This window comes from Natrix helvetica, assembly GCF_964273705.1.
Source record: "Natrix helvetica genome assembly, chromosome: 1".
NCBI lineage: Eukaryota > Metazoa > Chordata > Lepidosauria > Squamata > Natricidae > Natrix > Natrix helvetica.
In genome coordinates this window covers 301652118-301671813 of record NC_138548.1, presented here as the reverse complement: position 1 = coordinate 301671813, position 19696 = coordinate 301652118, and the positions used below count along the sequence as shown (strand labels likewise).

General features: G+C 39.2%; 1 protein-coding gene across 1 annotated transcript in view; it reads left to right on the top strand.

The window, feature by feature from the left end:
• Window positions 1-3375: 3375 nt before the first annotated feature.
• The window catches only part of LOC309383188 (store-operated calcium entry regulator STIMATE-like), a 41977-nt gene continuing 25656 nt past the window's right edge, over window positions 3376-19696 (top strand). The window contains exons 1-3 of the mRNA XM_081935421.1: window positions 3376-3673; window positions 16891-16939; window positions 18589-18684. Coding sequence (XP_081791547.1) covers window positions 3472-3673; window positions 16891-16939; window positions 18589-18684 — 347 coding nt within the window. The 5' untranslated portion in view covers window positions 3376-3471. The remainder of the gene's footprint in view (window positions 3674-16890; window positions 16940-18588; window positions 18685-19696) is intronic.

Genomic DNA, 19696 nt, shown 5'->3' with positions numbered 1-19696 from the left:
AATGCCCCCCTTGCCACGGCTGCCACATGGTCCTCCATTGACAGCCGGGCATCAAGGAGGACACCCAAATTGCGCGCCCGCTCCACAGGGGACAACTGTTCGCCCCCTATGGCCAGCGATGGAGTCAGCTGGCTGAACCGAGGTGCCGGCAACCACAGCCACTCGGTCTTGGAGGGGTTGAGTTTGAGTCTGTTGTCCCCCATCCAGACCCCGACGGCCTCCAAACACCGGGACATCACTTCGACAGCCTCGTTGGGGTGGTTTGGGGTTGAAATATACAGCTGAGTATCATCAGCGTAGAGATGGTATTCAACCCCAAAACCACGGATGATCTCACCCAGCGGCTTCACATATGCGTTGAACAGGAGAGGCGAGAGGACCGACCCCTGTGGCACCCCACAAGTGAGTGGCCTCAGGGACGACCTCTGTCCCCCTGTCAACACACATTGCTTCCGGTCGGAGAGGTAGGAGCCGAACCACCGCAAAACGGTGCCTCCGACTCCCATCCCCTCCAACCGGCGCAATAGGATACCATGGTCGATGGTATCAAAAGCCGCCGAGAGGTCTAATAGGACCAGGATAGAGGAGCAACCCCTATCTCTGGCCCTCCTTTGCATTGGTGGGCCATATCCAGCCCACAGGCCATAGTTTGTGGATGCCTGATTTAAGCTAATTGGGGAATTGCATTTACTGAAGATAACACTGAGTGAAAGCAAGTGAAATAGCTAATAATCTACCTGCCCCCTCCCACCCAACAAATAGTTACTGGTATCTTTATTAATCAAGATATTGAAAAGATTAATTGGACAAAACAGAGTTGTACAGTTTCTTTGGAACAATTATATGTTAGCTTGTGTTTGGAGGAAACTTTATGCTCAATTGTATGTCTTTTCTTAATCACTCTTGACTGTTCACTAGATTCTAGTGAACAAAAAACTCACAATCCAAAAAAACACACTCCTGGTGTCAAGCACACCTTGTCACCTATATAAATCTACTCAACCCCCCCAAAGTTCAGTGGTGCCTTTTTTCCTGGAAAAAACACATTGAAAGCAAGTAAAGCACAAACCTACAGACAGATGCTATTTGTGTGAGGTTAACAGCTTTTTTTTACACTAGTAAGCATTCTAGTTTTCCAGAATTCTTCCCCTGTGCTAATAGTGTAGTGTAGTGATGCTATACTATTTCCTGAAAAACAATGAATGGAGGTAAATTTGGATTAATGTTACATCATATAGAAATTTAAGAGCAATGATACAGTCATAAAAGTGGAGAGGATATTTTTATATTGCATTCGAAACTATTAACACTGGGCAGAGGCTCTATGTATTCCATATTAACACTTGCTCACTAGAAGTTAGTTCTAATTCTAATATTCTTTTGAGCAACTTGTAATGTAGGACAATACATTGCTTTTATCCAGTTAAATATAAAAGTTCAACAAGTCACTGTTTTGACTTGTGCAAACCTATAACAGAAATCATTAGACATTTGAAACTTCAGATAAATGGGATAAATTTAAAACAGGCATTGGTTGTATATAAAACATGTTTTTTTAACTTCCATTTTTAAGGTGTTAGTCTTGTAATCCATGGCTCATTAACTTTTGCAATCATGCAGCATGTTCTCACATTAGCCCAAAACTGAATACTAGACCACTATAAATGTATGGGGGGGGGGGGGGGGGGAGATACTTTTTTCTGCAAAACCTGTATTGCATGATTCCTTGTAATATTAACATATACATTAGCCAAGGGTGCTGAAATAGACTCCAATGCCACTTTTATGTATCTTGACGACCAAAGTCATCTATAGATAAAAAGTGATCTTGGACTCCACTGAATTTCCTTACTCCATTCTTTACACACTTCTGTCCCTCTTTCTGGCAAAGATAACCAGTTGCAGGCACCTTGCCTTAACAATGTGGGCAGCTAAGAAAACCCCTCCCCCATAGCTTGCCTGAGGCTCTGAATGGGAAATCTGATGCCCACATTAAGGAGAGAGCTTTCCATAGACTCCAGCCCCTGAAGCCTACCAAGAAATACTTTGACTACAAAAAATGCCTTGAAAATACCAGAGTGAGGAAAAGAAATACAATAGTGGAATAGTTAAGAAGGGTTGAAAAGGTTCAGATAGTCCTCCTTTCCTTTTTTAGGGCAGGAGAGCTTGGAGGTTATTCTCTTAGAAATTCATATTAGAAATTATCTTGCCCTAAAAAAGGGAAGGAGGAATATCTCAATCTTTTCAACTCTGTTTTCAATGCCGCACACACACAAATATACTTTGGAATATGCTAATATTTACGTGAGAGCCATTTTGGTTAGTGGTTAGGACATCAGGTAGAAACAAGATGGCAATGAGTTCTAGTCCCACCTTGGCACAAAGCCAGCTGTGTGACGTTGGCCCAGTCACTTTCTCTCAGCTCTAGAAAAGAGACAATGGCAAACCACTTCTGAAAAACTAAGGACTTGTCTAGGTAGTTTTCGAAAATCGGACACGAATGAACGGGGAAAAAATAGCTCAACACCAAAGCTCATCCCTGCTATCTGGGTTCTTGCATTGGTCATGTGCAGCTCGTCTTGGTACCTAGAACTTACGAAAGCAACGGTATTACCTTACATTTGACTGCAAAATATGCAGAATATATTGGGTCTTCAGAAAAGACACGTGTAGGCTTCCACAACATACAGTATATACATGTCAATACAGGCACAGCCATTCGTAATATATACCTGAAATCGTTGCCCTAAAAAAAACCTAATATCCGAAATAAAAATCGAGCTTCCAATTCTTATCCGTAGGTGAAATTGTATTCATAGTATTAAAACACCCATAGCAACAATTAAATTCCGTTCCACCCTTCAGCTCCGCCGCGATCCGCCTTCTCTTGATCGGTTTTTAAACCCGTGTCCTCAAAAGAAAATCCCCAAAGAGCTGCACAGGCGTGCCGGGACTCAGCGGCTTAACTGCGTCCGTCTTTTCGCCGGTCACGAACGACTTAAGCCAAACGAAGGTTTGCTTGGAGGAAACCCCGCTAGAAACAGAAGACACGCAAGCGCAGAAGCAGCCCCGCCGTCGAAGCCCGGCTCTTCTCCTGCACCAAGCACGGGAACCCCTTAAACTCCGCATTCAACGAAGCGCGCAGCCCCGCAGGCTCTTTAACCTCCAAGGCTCTGCCCGCCCTCCTCAGTGAGCCAGGCGAAAAGACGCACTCACGGACAGGTTTCTCCCTTTAAGCCACGCCCCAAAGCCGCCCAACGAACCAATCCTGGATTGGGATACGTCACGTGGCGGCGATGCCGTGACGCGCGGGGAACTCCTCCTCCCCCACCCCCCTTTCCCCCACCGCCGCCGCCGCCGCCGCCGCCGCCTGCCCAGGAAGTGCCGCGAAGCATATGAGCGTGTCTGGCTTTTGCGTCTCGCTTCCCAGCCCCCGCGCGCGCACCTGCCGCGCGCCGCGCCGAGTGAGCCATGGGGGGCTCCCTTGCCCCCAACGGCTCCCTGGCTGTCACGCCCAAGCTGGACCCTCGGCGGAGCGGCGGCGCTTCTTCCTCCGCCTCCACGGTGAGGTCCGGGCCGGAATACCGCGGCTGCAAGAACGGAGCGCTGATGAACAACTTCGGCATCTTCCTGCAGGGGCTCCTGGGGGTTGTGGCCTTCAGCCTCCTCCTGCGTGAGTCCTCCGTCCGGCCCCGCGTCTCTCTATTTCTCTGCTGCCGGAGTCGCTGCTCTGGCCTCTGGCGGGCCGCCGCCTCCCTGCTCTGCTTCAGTTACCGCTCCAGCCTTCGCCTCCCCGCTTTCTGGTTCTGCTGCTCGCAGCCTCTCCTCCCCGGCGCCCACCGCTGCCCTGCTCCCTTAGGAAGGTCGTGACCCGCCCCTGTCCTCGGGTTTCGTTCCTCGTTCTGGAGCGCCCGGCCCTAAGAGCGATAGGCCGGCTTTCCGGTGGTTTTTCCCTGTGCCGAGGGGGCGCCTGCGGGGCTTTGTTCGGCTCTGCTCGTCCCCTTCCTCTTTTCTGTTCTGGAAAAGGCTCGGTCATGCTTTGCGCGCCAGTAGTCTGGCGGCTGGCAATTCTGTGTGTGAAGAACTAAGTGTGCTTTGGAAGGAGGCTCTTTCTCTTCATTCCTGGGACACCTACCTGCTTGCACTGTTGAGCTCTAGATGTAGAACCGTAGATGCAGATATAGGTATTTTCGGGTGGTGGGGAGGTCCTTGGTGCTCTCTGAGCTTGTTTTCTTGCAGAGGTTTCATGACCCTACTATGTAACATCATCAGTGCTAGTAAGGAATGCTGTTTGCTGTCAGTTTATATTCTGGTGTGTTGCCTGTCTGTGTGGGTGGGAGTGCTCTTAGGGATTCTTCCTTGGGGTGTTTACTGATGGCTCTTTGGCAGTTTCTTGTTTGGGGTATTGCTTACTTGATTGTTGGTCTGAAGTTAACCTTGGAGTTAATTATCTATGCTGATCTGAGTGCTGATTACTGGTGAAGATGTGTTGGGGTCTCTTTTTTATTGGTGCTGGTCGATTATCTCTTTTGCATAGTCTATAGATGTTGCTGATATCTATATGCATATTGATGGCTGATTTGTCAGTGTGCCATGCTTCTAGAAATTCCCTGGCATTTCTGGATTTGGCCTGGGGTAGGCTTGTCACATTTTCCTTTGTACCTAATAAATATCCTTGTGCCGTTGTCTGGAGATGGGGGAACTGCAAAAAGGAATTGTAATAGGAAATCTTTTGAAAGCACTGTATTGCCAAGCACAGACTGGTTCACTGGATTTAAATATCTGTCCAAAACAAACTGCTGTTGCTCTTTTCACTCAGCTAATATATTTGGAAATACGGGTTGGTAGAACTTCTGTATTTAGTCGCTGTATTTGCATTCCGGTATGAATAGTTGTGAATATGTTTGACATAGTTTATAAGAAAGACTTGCTGGATATGGAGCTTTGATTGGCAATTGTTTCATTTTCAGTTTAAGGATGATCATGCATGACTTTTGGAAGTGTGTCACTCCGTACATAGACTGTTTAAAATCTGCTGGAATGTGGAATATGGCTATATTCTAACATTCTGCCATGTTAATTTCTGATCTGTCAGGCTTATTTGGAAAATTCTCATAAAAGCTACGCTTGAATTCATGTCTTCTTTTTTAGAAACATTTTTAGTTTTTTTGTTTCAGAGGTTTTCAGCTTAGGAGAATGATTCATGTTTGAACATTCTTTAAGTCATTTTATGGTTTATACTAGTCCTAGAGCAGCAGCTTTTAGCTTTCTGTTTGGGTCCAAGTTAGGAATAGTCAGTATAAAGTGGAAAATCATTTACAGATAGTCCTAAACTTACAACAGTTCATTTAGTGACCATTCAAAGTTACAACATCACTGAAAAAAGTAATTTATGACCATTTTTCGCACTTACAACCATTGCAGGAGACCCTTGGCACATAATTCTGGGATCGTGTGATCACGTTTTGCGACCATCTGACAAAGTCAATGGAGAAGCCAGATTCACTTAACAAACATGTAACTAATTTAACAACTGCTGTGATTCACTTAACAACTCTGGAAAGAAAGGTGATACAATAGAACAAAACTCACTTAACAAATGTCTCGCTTAGCAGCATAAATTTTGGGCTCAATTCTCGAGGACCTAAAGTTACTGAAGTTTTATTTTGTGTTTGTAGTTTTATAAGGCTTATAAGAAAAAGTATATAAAGTATTTTAAAGAATATTTGTTGTCTCTTGTCTCTGCTTTTTATTTGCATAACCTACTTTACAAGCAGCAAAACTATAGCTGATCACGTATGAGCATATATCATTACTTAAGATTTCAGCCACTACATATGGATGGATTTTGCATCATGACATCATTGTGCATGTTTTGTCATGCTTTTATAGTCTCAGTTTCTTACAGATACCTATGATGTCATTAATAAAATGTAATACACCATGTAAAGAATTCTGTTTTTAATTATGCAACATTCCTAAATTTAGAATTAACTTGAAAATTATTGGGGTTTGTAGTAAAATGTTACAGTACAAAATGTTTCTGTTCAATGATCCGGTCATCCACAGAGCTTCTCCCTATCAAGAATTCCATGATTAATGAGAATGCTTACTCATGAACATGGTCTTTTTTTAATCTCAGTTTCTTTGGATTTTAGCCATTTTTCAATTTTCCATGAATAGTACTACCGTTACATAAAGCCTGAGATTATTGTTACTCAATGTAAACATACATAGCTTTCTTGATTTATTCTAGGCATTCTTTTTAAGGATTTTTTTCAAAAAGTTATTTGTAGTTCTGCAGTAGTTCCTTCAAACAGGCAATACCTCTGGAACATATAACTCTGGCCATTTTCACTACGTAAGTGCTGTTACTTGAAATACTAAATTAGATTTCTGGTGATGATTTTTAATTTTCAAATCTCAGGTGAGAATATTGTTTTTAAAAAAGTCATTTATGGACATATTTATAAAATACAACAATAGGCATAGTGTATTTTAATGATGGATAAAGATAGGTTGCAAGTCAAATTATTGATATAGATTTTGAAAAGACAATAAGAGTTTCTATTATAGTTTCTATTAATTTAGATATCATTTCTATTAATTTTTTGAAAGAGAAAACCATTCATATTTATTGAACTTTAAGGAGTTATTTTAAGTTTTTTAAAGAAATGTATAATGACCATGGACAGCTCCTCCAATATAAATCAGTATTTATTTTATTTGGGGTGTGTCAGATTGAAAAATTTACTTTTTTCACCAGAAGATTCTGGTTTGGAGATAAAGAATCAATGGCTAATAAGTATTTTCTTTTCAAAAATCTATATTCAGAAATATAACTCTTTACTAGTAATTCCATCTTTTCATTAGTTTTACAATTTATAAAACAAGCCAGATGAGGCATAGAACAATATTTTAATGCATAGTATATATACTGTATACAGTACAATCACTGCATCAGGTATCAATAAGCTTGGAAATAATTGTTCTCTACAAAAAATAAGCATGAAAAAAATATTAGCTGTTAATTACCAGCAGGTCTGTGTTACTGGAATGCTATGTAATAGCCAGTAGTGGGATTTCGTCTACATACATAGAATATGATGGGGAAAACTTTGAGGAAATCCCAGGGCTAATGGCAAGACTGGAAAGTTTGAAAAACATTCTGGAAGAAGGCATTAACAACCCACCTCTTCATTTTGACCAAGAAAATAGAGATATGTCTATAAAGTCAAGAGGAGTTGAGCATGTCTTGAGTGAAACTTTACCTTTTCAGAAGAACGTCTTAGTTAAAGGAATTCCCTGTCCCATTGTTTAATAAGAAAGATATGCTTTTTAAAAGGATGCATAGAAAATATATTTATATAGAAATTATTTGTGAAAACTGAAATAGATGTTTCTGCTGTTCCCACTTGGGCTTCTTTCCTTCTGGAAATTGAAACTAGTTGTTCTGTGCAGAATAGAAAATGTAAGGTTACTCTTTGAGCAAAAAAGAGTGATAATCTAGACTACTCTTACTTAGGCTTATTCATAAGACTAATAACATCAAGTTGTATGTAGCCATTTCTCTATAAAGTGTGAGATCTACATGCTTTAAATTAATTAATTAAATTTACTTAACATAAGTGGATCTAAAACAGGCTATTCTAGATTTCTTGCAACTGAAACAGGAACTTTATTCCTGGAATGAAAAAGATGGGAAAGTAAAGTAAAATAAGTACTTTGTTAAATTATATAGCCTTCAACTTGGTATCTGAGCTCTTGAACAGGTACAGATAAACATCCTTATATAGTGTAAGAGGAAAGAGGGTTCTTTAAACTTCAAGTATGTATGTTCTCACAACCTAATATCACCTCCCAAAAGCTCACTGTTTTTGGCACAGTTTTTTTCTAGATCTGATCTTTTCATCTTATATATCCAGATGTTATCATTTCACACTTGGCCATACAAACAGTTGTTCACATTTGTTTAAAAATTATCCTCCAGGTAGCTATTAGTATGCAGATTTTAGGCTCCTTATCTCAGAAGTTGTCCCTTTAAATCAAAATGTAAATATGTATAATTTCCTCATGAACTCTAAGCATATTTCTCCCCTTTAGTAATAAAATAGTACAACTCTATTTGCCATGCTATTACTATTTGCTCTGTACGCTTCATACACATACCTACTCTTACGCACTATTACTTAGGCTTTGCCTTTTCAGCTGTGTTGCTCCCTGGTATGTAGGAGCTTACTGCAACTCTGTGCAGGTCACTTAGAAATGAATCTCACCGATTTCAATGAGACCTGCTTTTCCCAGCTAATAGGATTACACATTAGCATCTCATTCATCTGAAAGGAGAATGTGGATGCTCTAAGATTAAAGACATGGGAGGAAGGGGTCAAAAAACAATGTACCACTTAGCAATGGCAATCCTAGGCAGTCCTGGTTGACATTATGACAAGACACAGAGATAGGAGTCTTGGACAGACTTAATCATAGCTTCAGCTGGGAAATGTGACCATCCTAGACCAAGCAAAGTTCAAAAACACTACAGATTCCTGGATGCCTGGACTTATATACCATTCAAAAGAGATAATAAGCTAAAAAGATCAGAACACATCTTCATCAGCCATCAACACCCAAATGAGCAGAGATTAACACCAATATTAGACCAACAATCAAGAAGCAGATCCCAATGAAGGAACTGCCAAACAAGCTAACAATAAACAGCCCAACCAAATGAAAATTGAAAAATGAATCTGGAAAAATAAAAACTGAAGCTTTCCCATTCATGCTTTAGAGCTTCTTAGGTAACAAAGAATTACCTTTACCCCCTTCCTTTCCTATAAAATAAGTGTGCTGAATCCTTCTAAATCACCTCCTTTCTTCCTATTAACTGACTTTTCTCAGTTCAGAAGGCAGCAGTGAAAACAAATCAAATTCTGTGAGTAGAAATGGAGAATTTCTGAATTACTAGCTAGTTATCTCTGATCAATAAATAAACTCAACTAGTACGCCATAATTGACCTAATGGCTGAAGAGTCCTAATACCTGTTACAGGAAACATAATGTTTGTTTGTTTATTGTTTGTTTATTTGGATTTATATGCCGCCCTTCTCCAAAAGGACTCAGAGCGGCGTACAACATTAAAAAACATACATCCCAAAAGTTTTTTAAAAATTAAATCCATATCCAAAAAAACAAACTGAATTTAAAAGACAATACATTTAAAATAAGCTAAAAATTAACAGGCCAGGCCAGCTTGCTGGAAAAGCCAACTTTTTAGGGCGCGTCAGAAGGACCGCCCTAAAAGGACCGCCCTAATGCGCCAAGTAAAGAAATTATCCAATAAATAAGCTTTTATATGTTTCATGACTATTACTTTTTAGCATCCTGGCGACTTTTACTTTCTTAACTAACATTAGCTTTTGCTAGAGGTGTTACAGATTGATATCCCTCAGATATTTTTTTCAGATTGTTGTTATTTATGAATCAGTATCATAAATAAAATATTGTCATTCTTCCCTTTCAGAAAGAAATGGGATTTCTTTCCATTCTCCTATGGTACTTTTCTACTTTTACAGGTTTAACTTCCTCTACTGGCAAATATAAATTTCATTGCACTACCTTAAACCTATCTAGTACTGCATGCATTTGGCACTGGGGGCAAAGTGTGTAATATAGGTTTGTTCCAGGGCAATGTGTCTTTATGCTAAGCAAAAGAATGGAGATAAGACCTTTGTCCTCTTTCAGGAAATAGAAACATCTGAATCTGAGGAAGGAAGTTTATTGTGCATTTATTGATTTATATTAAGTTATAATAGAGTAAGTAGACTTGAAGTGTGAAATGTTTTGCATAAATGTGGACTTAAATGTTGCTGAATGCACTAAAAATGGTGCATGGTAGAAGTAAAACATGCAATTAAATGCTCAGCACTGAGGAGAGCATAAGACAAGAATCTGCGGTGTTCCTTAGCTGTTTAATGTATTTGATGGGTAAATGCGTCAACAGTAATTGTGATAGCATTAGAGCTGTGTAGGTTGAATACATGCATTTTGTAAATTAATATATCAATAACCAAAGTAATTGTGTTATAAATGATGTGCATGATTGCAAGTAATGCATGAACTGTGAAAAACTAATGCAAGTACATATTTTCCTTGATGAAAGATTCTCTAAATGCCAAAACAGATGGAGAAACTTTATGACATGGAAATTTTGATAGTATGTGGTCTATTGAAAGCAATGAAAGTTTGTCAGTGGCTGTGTATAAGAGCATGTTTCTGCCCAATTTATTATGCAAAACCAAGGATGGGTAAATTAACAAAAACAAAAAAGTCAGTGGCATGAATGCATCAGAAATGTGAAAGCAGTGTGTATGGTGAAACAACATGAGGTAGGGGTCAAGGACAAACAATTGCTAGATGAAAGTGGACAGAGTGGGAAAGGAGGTTAATCACTGTGAAAGAGAGATCTGAAGTACTTTGGTCATATAGAACCGCACCCCCCCAGCCCAAATCTTTTGGGCACCAGACACCAGTTCTGTGGATGCCATTTTTTTCACCAACAAGAGAGGGCATGGTTTCGTGTGCTGCCTGCATCCTGCGGATAGGGGCTTCACTTGTTTGCGTGGCCCAGTTTCTGGCATCTCACGGATCATGGGGGTTGGGGACCCTGATATAGAAGAGAAATATGAGGATTAAACTACAAAACAAATACATGAAGACTGAAAAGGCTGGGAAGAAGGCGAACCGGTGAGTTGTGATTGGATGGAATAGACGAAATCCTCAGTAAGAGAAAAGTTAGAAGTTTGAAGAATAAAAGGCAGTATATGAAATGCTTTATGGGCATGGTGGAATCAAAGATAGTGCTACTTTATTGATAATTTCACTGACACAACTTTTTTGTAAGTTTCTGCATTATGCTCTCTCACACATCCTTTGTTAAAGTGTTTTCTTCAAAACAGAATCTTCCAGATCCATTTTATATATTCTAGTCAGAGAACTACCCAGGAAACAAAACAACCAAGTTCAGAGAGCACCAAGGAATCCACAGATCCTTCTTTCCTTTCTTTGGAAGTTCACAAAAGCTCTGTGTGTATGTGTTGTGTTTGTGTATGTATTGATCAATACAAACCCTTGTTTAAATGTCTTCATTATAGTAGAAACCTGAGAAAACTTACTATGAGTTTTACTTACTTACTTACTATGCGTTTATAGATTTGTTAGAAAAACATATAAACAGAATTTGCATATATATGGGAAACAGTTTCTTTTATTATTATTATTATTTTTGCTTTTTAAAGTGAGATTTAGATTAGAATCTCTTGGTTTTTTGTAAATTATTAAATATCTTTGTTCATGCAGTCTGCAAAATATTGGGCACTTATATTGTTACTGATACCAAATACAGGTAATCCTCAACGTATGACCAAAGTTGACTCCAGAATTTATATTGTTAAGTGAGACATTTGTTCATTGAATTTTGTCCCATTTTATAACCTTTCTTGCCACAGTTGTTAAGTGCATCACTGGAGTTGTTAAATTAATATTACGGTTGTTAAATGGCTTTCCATTGACCTTGCTTGTCAGAAGGTCACAAAAGCTGATCACATGGTCCCAGGACACTGCAAACAACATAAATATGAATCAGTTGCCAAGCGTCTGAATTTTGATCACATGACCATGGGGATGCTACAATGGTCATAAGTGTGAAAACTGGTCAAAAGTCACATTTTTGGTGCCATCGTAACTTCAAACGGTCACTAAACAAATCATTGTAAATTGAAAACTACCTGTATACCTGTATGGAAAAACATGGTTACTAGGTTTCCTAAATTTGATTTTCTGGAAAGTCTACATATTAAATTAAACTTTTCACCAGTTGGCATGATCTGACTTCCAGTCCTTCCTGATCCTGTATTACAGTGTTTCCCCCAAAATAAGACAGGGTCTTATTTTCTTTTGACTCTAGAAATAAGGGCTTGGCCTTATTTCCGGGGAGGTCTTATTATTTTTCAGGTGCAGGAGGCAGCAAGCCCACCGGCCCCACCCCCTCCATCCCACCCCCTGCTTGCCTGCAGCCGCAATGACCCAAGTTCTCCTTGCATCCTGGCCTTCGCCTGCCCTGCTTACTGGCTGCCGAACAGCTGACTATGCTGCTCTGGCCTTGCAGGGGGGCTCTTCCTGGCAGAACACACACACACACAGAGGTCCCTCACCCACCCCCTCCCCCTCCAAGGCAGCCACATCCCTTCACTAACTTGCTTTCCAGCTCCATTCTCCGCTCCACATGCAGGACAAGAAAAGTACTGTAGTCTGTGTGACTATGGTAAAAAAAAAAAAAAATACCAGAAAATACCTTCCAACTTCTAGCAAAAAAAAAATCTCGTGAAGTTTGAAGTAGTCCCACAAACTACTTTTCTTGCTCTGCACGTGGCAGTGGAGAATGGAGCAGGAAAGCAGGTTAGTGGACGGATGTGGCTGCCTTGGGAGGAGCTCTCCGTCTCTCTTTCTCTTTCTCTCTCTCTCTCTCTCTCTCTCTCTCTCTCTCTCTCTCTCTCTCTCTCTCTCTCTCTCTCTCTCTCTCTCACACACACACACACACACACACACACACACACACACACACACACACACACACCATCCTTTCCTTGGGAGCTCTGCACAGAAGCAGAGAAAGCTTCAGATAGAGCATTGGGGGGATGCGTGTCTGTGCTGAGATCCCAAAGAAAGAACGATTGCCAGGAAAAGGAGGGGGTTGCCTCTTATCCTGTTCTGAGTCTGTGCTGAGCTTCAGGACAGGTAAGAAGAAGGAAAATCTCCCCATCCGATTTTCAAGCCGTTTGCAAAAATGCCCCATTCCAAGCCTTCAATGCTGCAATCCTGGAATATGCTGAAAGCTTAAAATGGGGCATTTTTGCAAACGATTTCCATGCCTTCCTTTCCTGTTCCATGGACGGAATTGCCTGCTATGACTGTCACCATTAGGTAAGGAGGGCATGAGGATGTGGGTTGTGTTGCTTGGCCTCCGGCTTCTTTTGCAGCCGCAATTGGCTGCAAAAGCGACCAGCAGAGGCCTGAGCTGCACTCCGAATCAGCTGTTTAGTGAGTGGGGCGGTTCAGCCGATCTGATTAAGGGGCCGAGAAGCCCTGAGATGACCGTGGAAGGGAAGGGCTGCCTCCAGTTCTGGCTAAAACTACCCCTTCACTAGGGCTTATTTTCGGGGGAGGGCGTATATTTTTGCCCACCCCGAAAATCTGTCATGGCCTTATTTTCAGGACATGTCTTATTTTCAGGGAAACATGGTAGATGGTCATTTTATCTTAACCCTTCAAACTCTTTGGTTTTGAGTTATAGGATATTTGATCATAGGAAAATGATTTACTAAAAGGAAAATTCTAAATTCTTGCTTATTTATGTAGAATATAAGATTAGATGCTCTAAATAAATTGTGAGCTTTTAAGACCATGCTATGTTTTGAGTTAGAAGTTATTCCATGCTTGGGAAAAGTTATTTCCCGAAATTTAGTTCATATAATTAAATAAAACTCAAATCTCAACTGTGTGTTTTCCTTAATTTCCCTCCTGCTTATAACTAATTTCTTTCCTTTTTTTCCGCTTCTCCTCCTCTTCCTCCTTAGGGCACATGCCCTATATTTGCTTGTTTTGGATTTTTGGGGAGACTTCCTCTGTATGAGTGGTAGTTATGCTTGACAACAAAGTTTTTTCAAAAAAAAAATCCAGGAAAAACTTGCTTAATTAGATGATCAATGAGTTGTTCATGCCTGTTGAGCACCTGTATTGTTTTAGTTTGCTTTATTTGTGAAAAAGATGATGAAAGGTATTGATTAGGATTGGTGTGAAGCAACATTGTGGAAAAAAATATATTAATGGTTGCAGTTGTCATTTCTAGGCCTGCCAGGCAGAATTCATTCAAGTATTGTAATTATCTATGTTGAGACTTGGGAAGACACATTCCTGAAAAATATAAATTTGAGAATTCCTCAAGGAATATAAATTGAAAGTCTAGAAAGATTGTCTCATCAGATGTGAAGAGGCTGTTAAAACTATATTTGGGTTGAGCAAGAACTGCTTTAGGGAAAGGAAAGCAGACGATTTAACACCCTTTCCACATCAGGATTATTTCTTTATTTTTCCTAATATCAGTGGTAAAATGACAACAGTCTCCATCTCCCCCTCTTCTTACTGCCACCTGAGTTCTGATGCAGCCATTAATAGGGCTCTGAGAGTATGTGCTAGGGAAGAGAAGAAAACACATTCCCTTGCTAGAAATCAGCTGCAGGGAGATGGAAGCCCATCGTCCATCTATATAAGTGCACAAACTCACACACATTGTTGGTTTTCCCAAGTAGAAGTTATTGGAGATCTCGAATTCACTCAGGAAAAATTGCCTGGACTGGACAATAGCCAGCCATAAGTTCTATAGTGTTGAATCTAGGGCCTGACCAAAACTTTTATATGGTCTCCATGGAGAAAAAGAGGCAGAAGTTTTAGTTTATACACTTAAACTTTAAATCAGGATGCATTTGGATGAACTTGGATGGAAATTGTGCTTTTCAAGTAAAACTATGAAAAATAAACCACAGCAAAAATGGATTTTTTTTAAAATTCGGGTTTCTCTAACTTGTTACAACAGACAAAATGTAATGCTAAGTAGAATATTGGCAAAAGACCAATACATTACTATGCTCATTTTCTAAGCTTGAAAGATTGGTTTATTGCTGTCATTAAAACCCTTTCAAAGTTAAACTGGTTATGAAGCTCCTTAGATTTAGAAAAAAAGTGTTTCAGAATTTGCTGAGGGATATCAGTTCTAAGCAATTCATTTTTCTTTTAAATATGTGGAATATAATGTGGAAATAATAAGGCAAGAGGCTGGACATATGCTTACATATTTAAACATTTTTTTCCTTATAATAAGAATCATAAGTGTTCCAGTCATAATAAAGTGAAGGTCAATCCACTATTTGATTTTGGTGGCAAATAGATGACAGAAGAATCAAGACTGCAAGAATTTGGATGGTGTAAGGGGCAATCTGAAGAACACAGAATAAAATGGCTTTATTTTGGACTATACATTGTCCAATGAATGAGATGAATAACTGGAGATATTGGATAAATTTTCTATTTTCTTCCCAAGCATGATGTATAAGAAATGAGACCTCCTGTAGTTTAATTTGATTTTTTTTCTTTTCTTCTTGCCCCTATGATTATCTTTGTTTATAAATTATCTTGCATTTTGTTATCTTGCAAAAGCTTTGCATTTTCAGAATGCAGTGTTGATATTCTTAAAAGTGCTGTTTGAAGTGCACCTCTCTGAGAGCCAGTTTGGTGTACAGTAGGGGTGGAGAACTATGGCCCCTTTAGAACCTGTGGTCTTCAACTCCCAGAATTCTTGAGCCAGGCAGCCAGCTCGGGAATTCTGGGAATTGAAGTCCACGGATCATACAGGGGCCATAATTCCCCGCCCCTGGTGTACAATACTGATTAAGGCATCCAGCTAGGAACTGGTAGACTAGCCTTAGGCACAAAGCCAGCTGGTGGTCTTGGAGTAGTCACTTTCTGTCAGCCCTAGGAAGAAGAAATGGCAAACCACATCTGAAAAACCCTGCAAAGAAAACTGCAGGAACCTTTCTTGGAGAACTGAATATGATTGAATGGGGGAAAGGGGTGTGTGTGTGTGTTATAGGTATCCTCTCTTCATGAATATTTTTTTTCTATTTGTATCCAACCTAATGAATTTATTATTTGCAATTTTGATTTAATTACGTGACTTTGTCTCTGTAATTCTGCCCCCAAAACCTTGCTAACTGGAAACAATTTATCTTCCTTGTTAATACTTGGCAAAATGTATGAACAGCTCAATCACTGAATCTTTGTTTTTGGTAATTAAATAAATGGTCTCTTTAGTATTATTTCTGAGCTAGTAAAAAAAACATACATTAGAACCTACTTCTGTTTCTCTAGACTCATGCAGGTAGAAAGTAAGTTGAGTGCTTTTTTTTTTACTAGTTCAGGCATTGGCTTTAAAGATAAATGGTCATGTTAGTTGAAACAATAACCACACTGCTAATTGTTTGCTGAGGTTTTTCTTATGACCTTCAAATGTATTTATTGCCAATTTGCTTTAAATAGTTTTTTTTAGTTGTTTTCAATTGCATGAAATTCCTCATTTTTTTTAATAGAATGATTAATGTCTTACCCTACCCTAGATGAGCCATGGGACTGGTTTTAAAGTGGTTCTGTTTATTGAATTGCAGATTGTAAGAGACAAGGGCGAAAGAAAGTGTGCATTAACAATAACACACCTGGATTTAATTACTAACAGAATCTCGGTACTGAGTACCATATAATACAATACAATACAATACAATACAATACAATACAATACAATACAATACAATACAATAGTAGAGTTGGAAAGGACCTTGGAGGTCTTCTAGTCCAACCCCCTGCCTAGGCAGGAAACCCTATACCGTTCCAGACAAATGGCTATCCAAGATCTTCTTAAAGACTTCCAGTGTTGGGGCATTCACAACTTCTGGAGGCAAGCTGTTCCACTGATTAATTGTTCTAACTGTCAGGAAGTTTCTCCTCAGTTCTAAGTTGCTTCTCTCCTTGATTAGTTTCCACCCATTGCTTCTTGTTCTGTCCACAGGTGCCTTGGAGAATAGCTTGACTCCCTCTTCTTTGTGGCAACCCCTGAGATATTGGAACACTGCTATCATGTCTCCCCTAGTCCTTCTTTCTTTTTATCATTTTATGAATATGTCCTTAAACCTTAGACTGCAGTAGTTCAATATACCACTGTTGCATATAGATTCCATCTGGGTGGAGGGCTAGTTGATAGCCTACTAATAGTTGTTAATTTTCTTTCAGTGAAACGCTTCAGAGAACCAAAGCATGAAAGACGTCCTTGGAGAATTTGGTAAATGTCTACTGTTTTTGCTTGCTGGGAGTAATTCATTATAAAAGATGTAATATGACAATGATTTATATAAATATTAACACTTCACTCTATCTTTTGTAAAGGAGCAGATCTTGCTAAAATTAAGCAGTTATACTCTATAAGTAATAGAAATTTAAGATTATGTTATTGGCAATATAGATTCCAGTTTTTGTTCAATCATCTATTTGCAACAATATTTTTAATTGTCTTGTTCCCAAAAGGCCACTGAAAGTGTCATTACTTTCCATAATTCAGTAAGGCTCTTTATTGCTAAACCTACAGCATATATATTTAATAAATAAATAAAATTTCATACTTTTTCCTGGTGGCAATTCTACAACAAGCTCATGAAGCATAGGATCCAAGAGAGCGTCCATACAGGGAGTCCTCATTTAAATAGCGGTTATTCAGTGACCATTAAAAATCTGGAGGGCACTAAATGAAGGGATTTGTAACATATGCCTGAAGTTATATGATATATTGAACTACCCTCAGAGTCACCTGATTGTAATCTGAGCACAATTCTTTTACATGTTGCCAAGGGTCATGTGATGGCCATTTGCAGCCTTCCCTGCCAGCTTTCCCAAAAAGTCAATGGAGAAACCAGAAGGGAAGGTCCATCCTGAAATCCAAGCAGGATCTTGGCACAGAATGTTTGCAGCATGGGGTGTTTGCAGCCAGCCCCCAGAAACCAGAGGGCCTTTTCTTTCTCTGGGGGCTGGCTGTAAATGTTCTATGCCAGGGCTCTCAAACTCCCAGCCCATAGGCCGAATGCGTCACATGCTGTCCACGCCCACACCTAGATTAGTGAAGGGGGGAGGAAGTCCAGATACGTCACGTGATACTGCCATGATGATGTGAGTTTGACACCCTTGCTCAATGCCAAAGTCCTGCTTAGATTTCAGAACAAAACTTTTTAGTCAGCTTCTTTGAGAGCAAAAGGGCTGCCTCCCAAAGAATTATGGTCCTGTGTAGGACTGAATCCCTTTGGCAGACAGCACTTTTACTCCATTCACTTAATGACCTAGGAGATTGCTTAATGATTGAAACCAAGAGGTTTGAACAAAGCAGTCATGTGACATCTCACAATGTCTGCTTCACTCAGTAACTGAAGATTCTGGTCTCAATTGTGGATGTAAATTGAGAACTACCTGTATGGTACATTTATAATTTGTCCCATGTTCAGTACATTTGTTAAAATAGGTTTTAGTCTAACCCATTTAAATTGGCCCATGTTCTAGAATAATGAGATGCATATTTTATTCATATGTTTGTTTATTGTCAATTGCTGTTGTGCTATAATGATGCTAGTCCTTTCACTCAAAGAATTTGCAAGATTTCAGTGAAATCTTGAAGTGGAGAAGTGAAATATTTAAAGAGAAATTTGTCTTGATTCCAAAAAGCCATTAAATGTTTTGCAATCTTTAAAATATCAGTATTTTGCTCTCTCATAGCTAAACCTGAAACTCCATATCTCTTCTTGCCCCTTATTCTAGAATAAAACTATATCATCAGTCAGCCATGTTTGTGGATGAGGGGGGAGGTTCAAGAGATAAAAATTATAACTATATAAATTAAAATATGCAGTCAATTATTCAATTTGATGTCTAAAAACTTAATTTTTGTAGGTTTTTGGATACTTCCAAACAAGCCATAGGGATGCTGTTCATCCATTTTGCCAATGTATATTTATCAGACCTTACTGAAGAGGATCCCTGTTCACTGTAAGTGGAGAAAAATCTTACCGAAGTTCAGTTTACAAGAATGCCAAGTTATGCACCAAGTTTTATTTCTCAAAATTAGCATATTGTTACCTTAGAAGTACTGGCTAGACCTGATATGGGACCAAAAATATCTCCTCTTGAGTGCTGAAGACAATAATCAATGATACTGTGTCTCTTGAATTCTTTAATCCTCCTTGTTTTCTTTTTTCTTCCAAATGTTTTACTTTTGTAGTCCTGGTGGAAAATTGACTAGTGCCCTCTGGAAAGACTTTAAGGACTTTTCTCCCTGTTCACCGGCTGTTCATATATTTTTTCTTTGTTACCCCAGAGCCAACTTTTCCTTCATCTCTCTGGATGATGTTTTGGTGTGTGGGAGCACTGCCCTATTGAATTTAAGAGTCTCCAGGCCCTGAAATAAAGCAAGTAGCTGATACTTGTCATGATAGTTGGCATTTGTTTAGCTAACCTTAGCTAATTTTATTAAAACTAAAGCTGAACAAGGTTATACCTGATTGGTTCTTTGATGGGGGTCCATAAAATCCCCCGACTTTTAGACTAGATTGGAAAAAAATTTAAAAACCCAATCTGAAATGAAGTTAGTGTTAATCTATTTCCATATTTTTGCTAAAATAAAATCACCCAGACTCAAGAAAGCTTTATTTATTTATGTTTAGCCTGACCTTCAAATCAAATTGATAAATATGTCCAGAATATCTACAGAAAAGCATTTTCTTCTATTGCTTTGATGCTGTAATTGATGAATAAATTAAAATTAAAACAGTATACTACATTCCATTGTTAAGTGACATAAACAGTACCACAAAAACTAAGTAACATGCAGTCAACTGTGAAGCAAGTGTCCACTTTTGTATTAGCTGAAGCAATAGTGACCTCTGCTGGCCTTTACATGTAATAATTGCTCAGATTATTCTAGCTACTCAGTCTTGTTTATAGCTTTCATATCCTAATAACGGGTTTTTTTTGAAAAATAAAAATAAAGCGTATTTTTCTT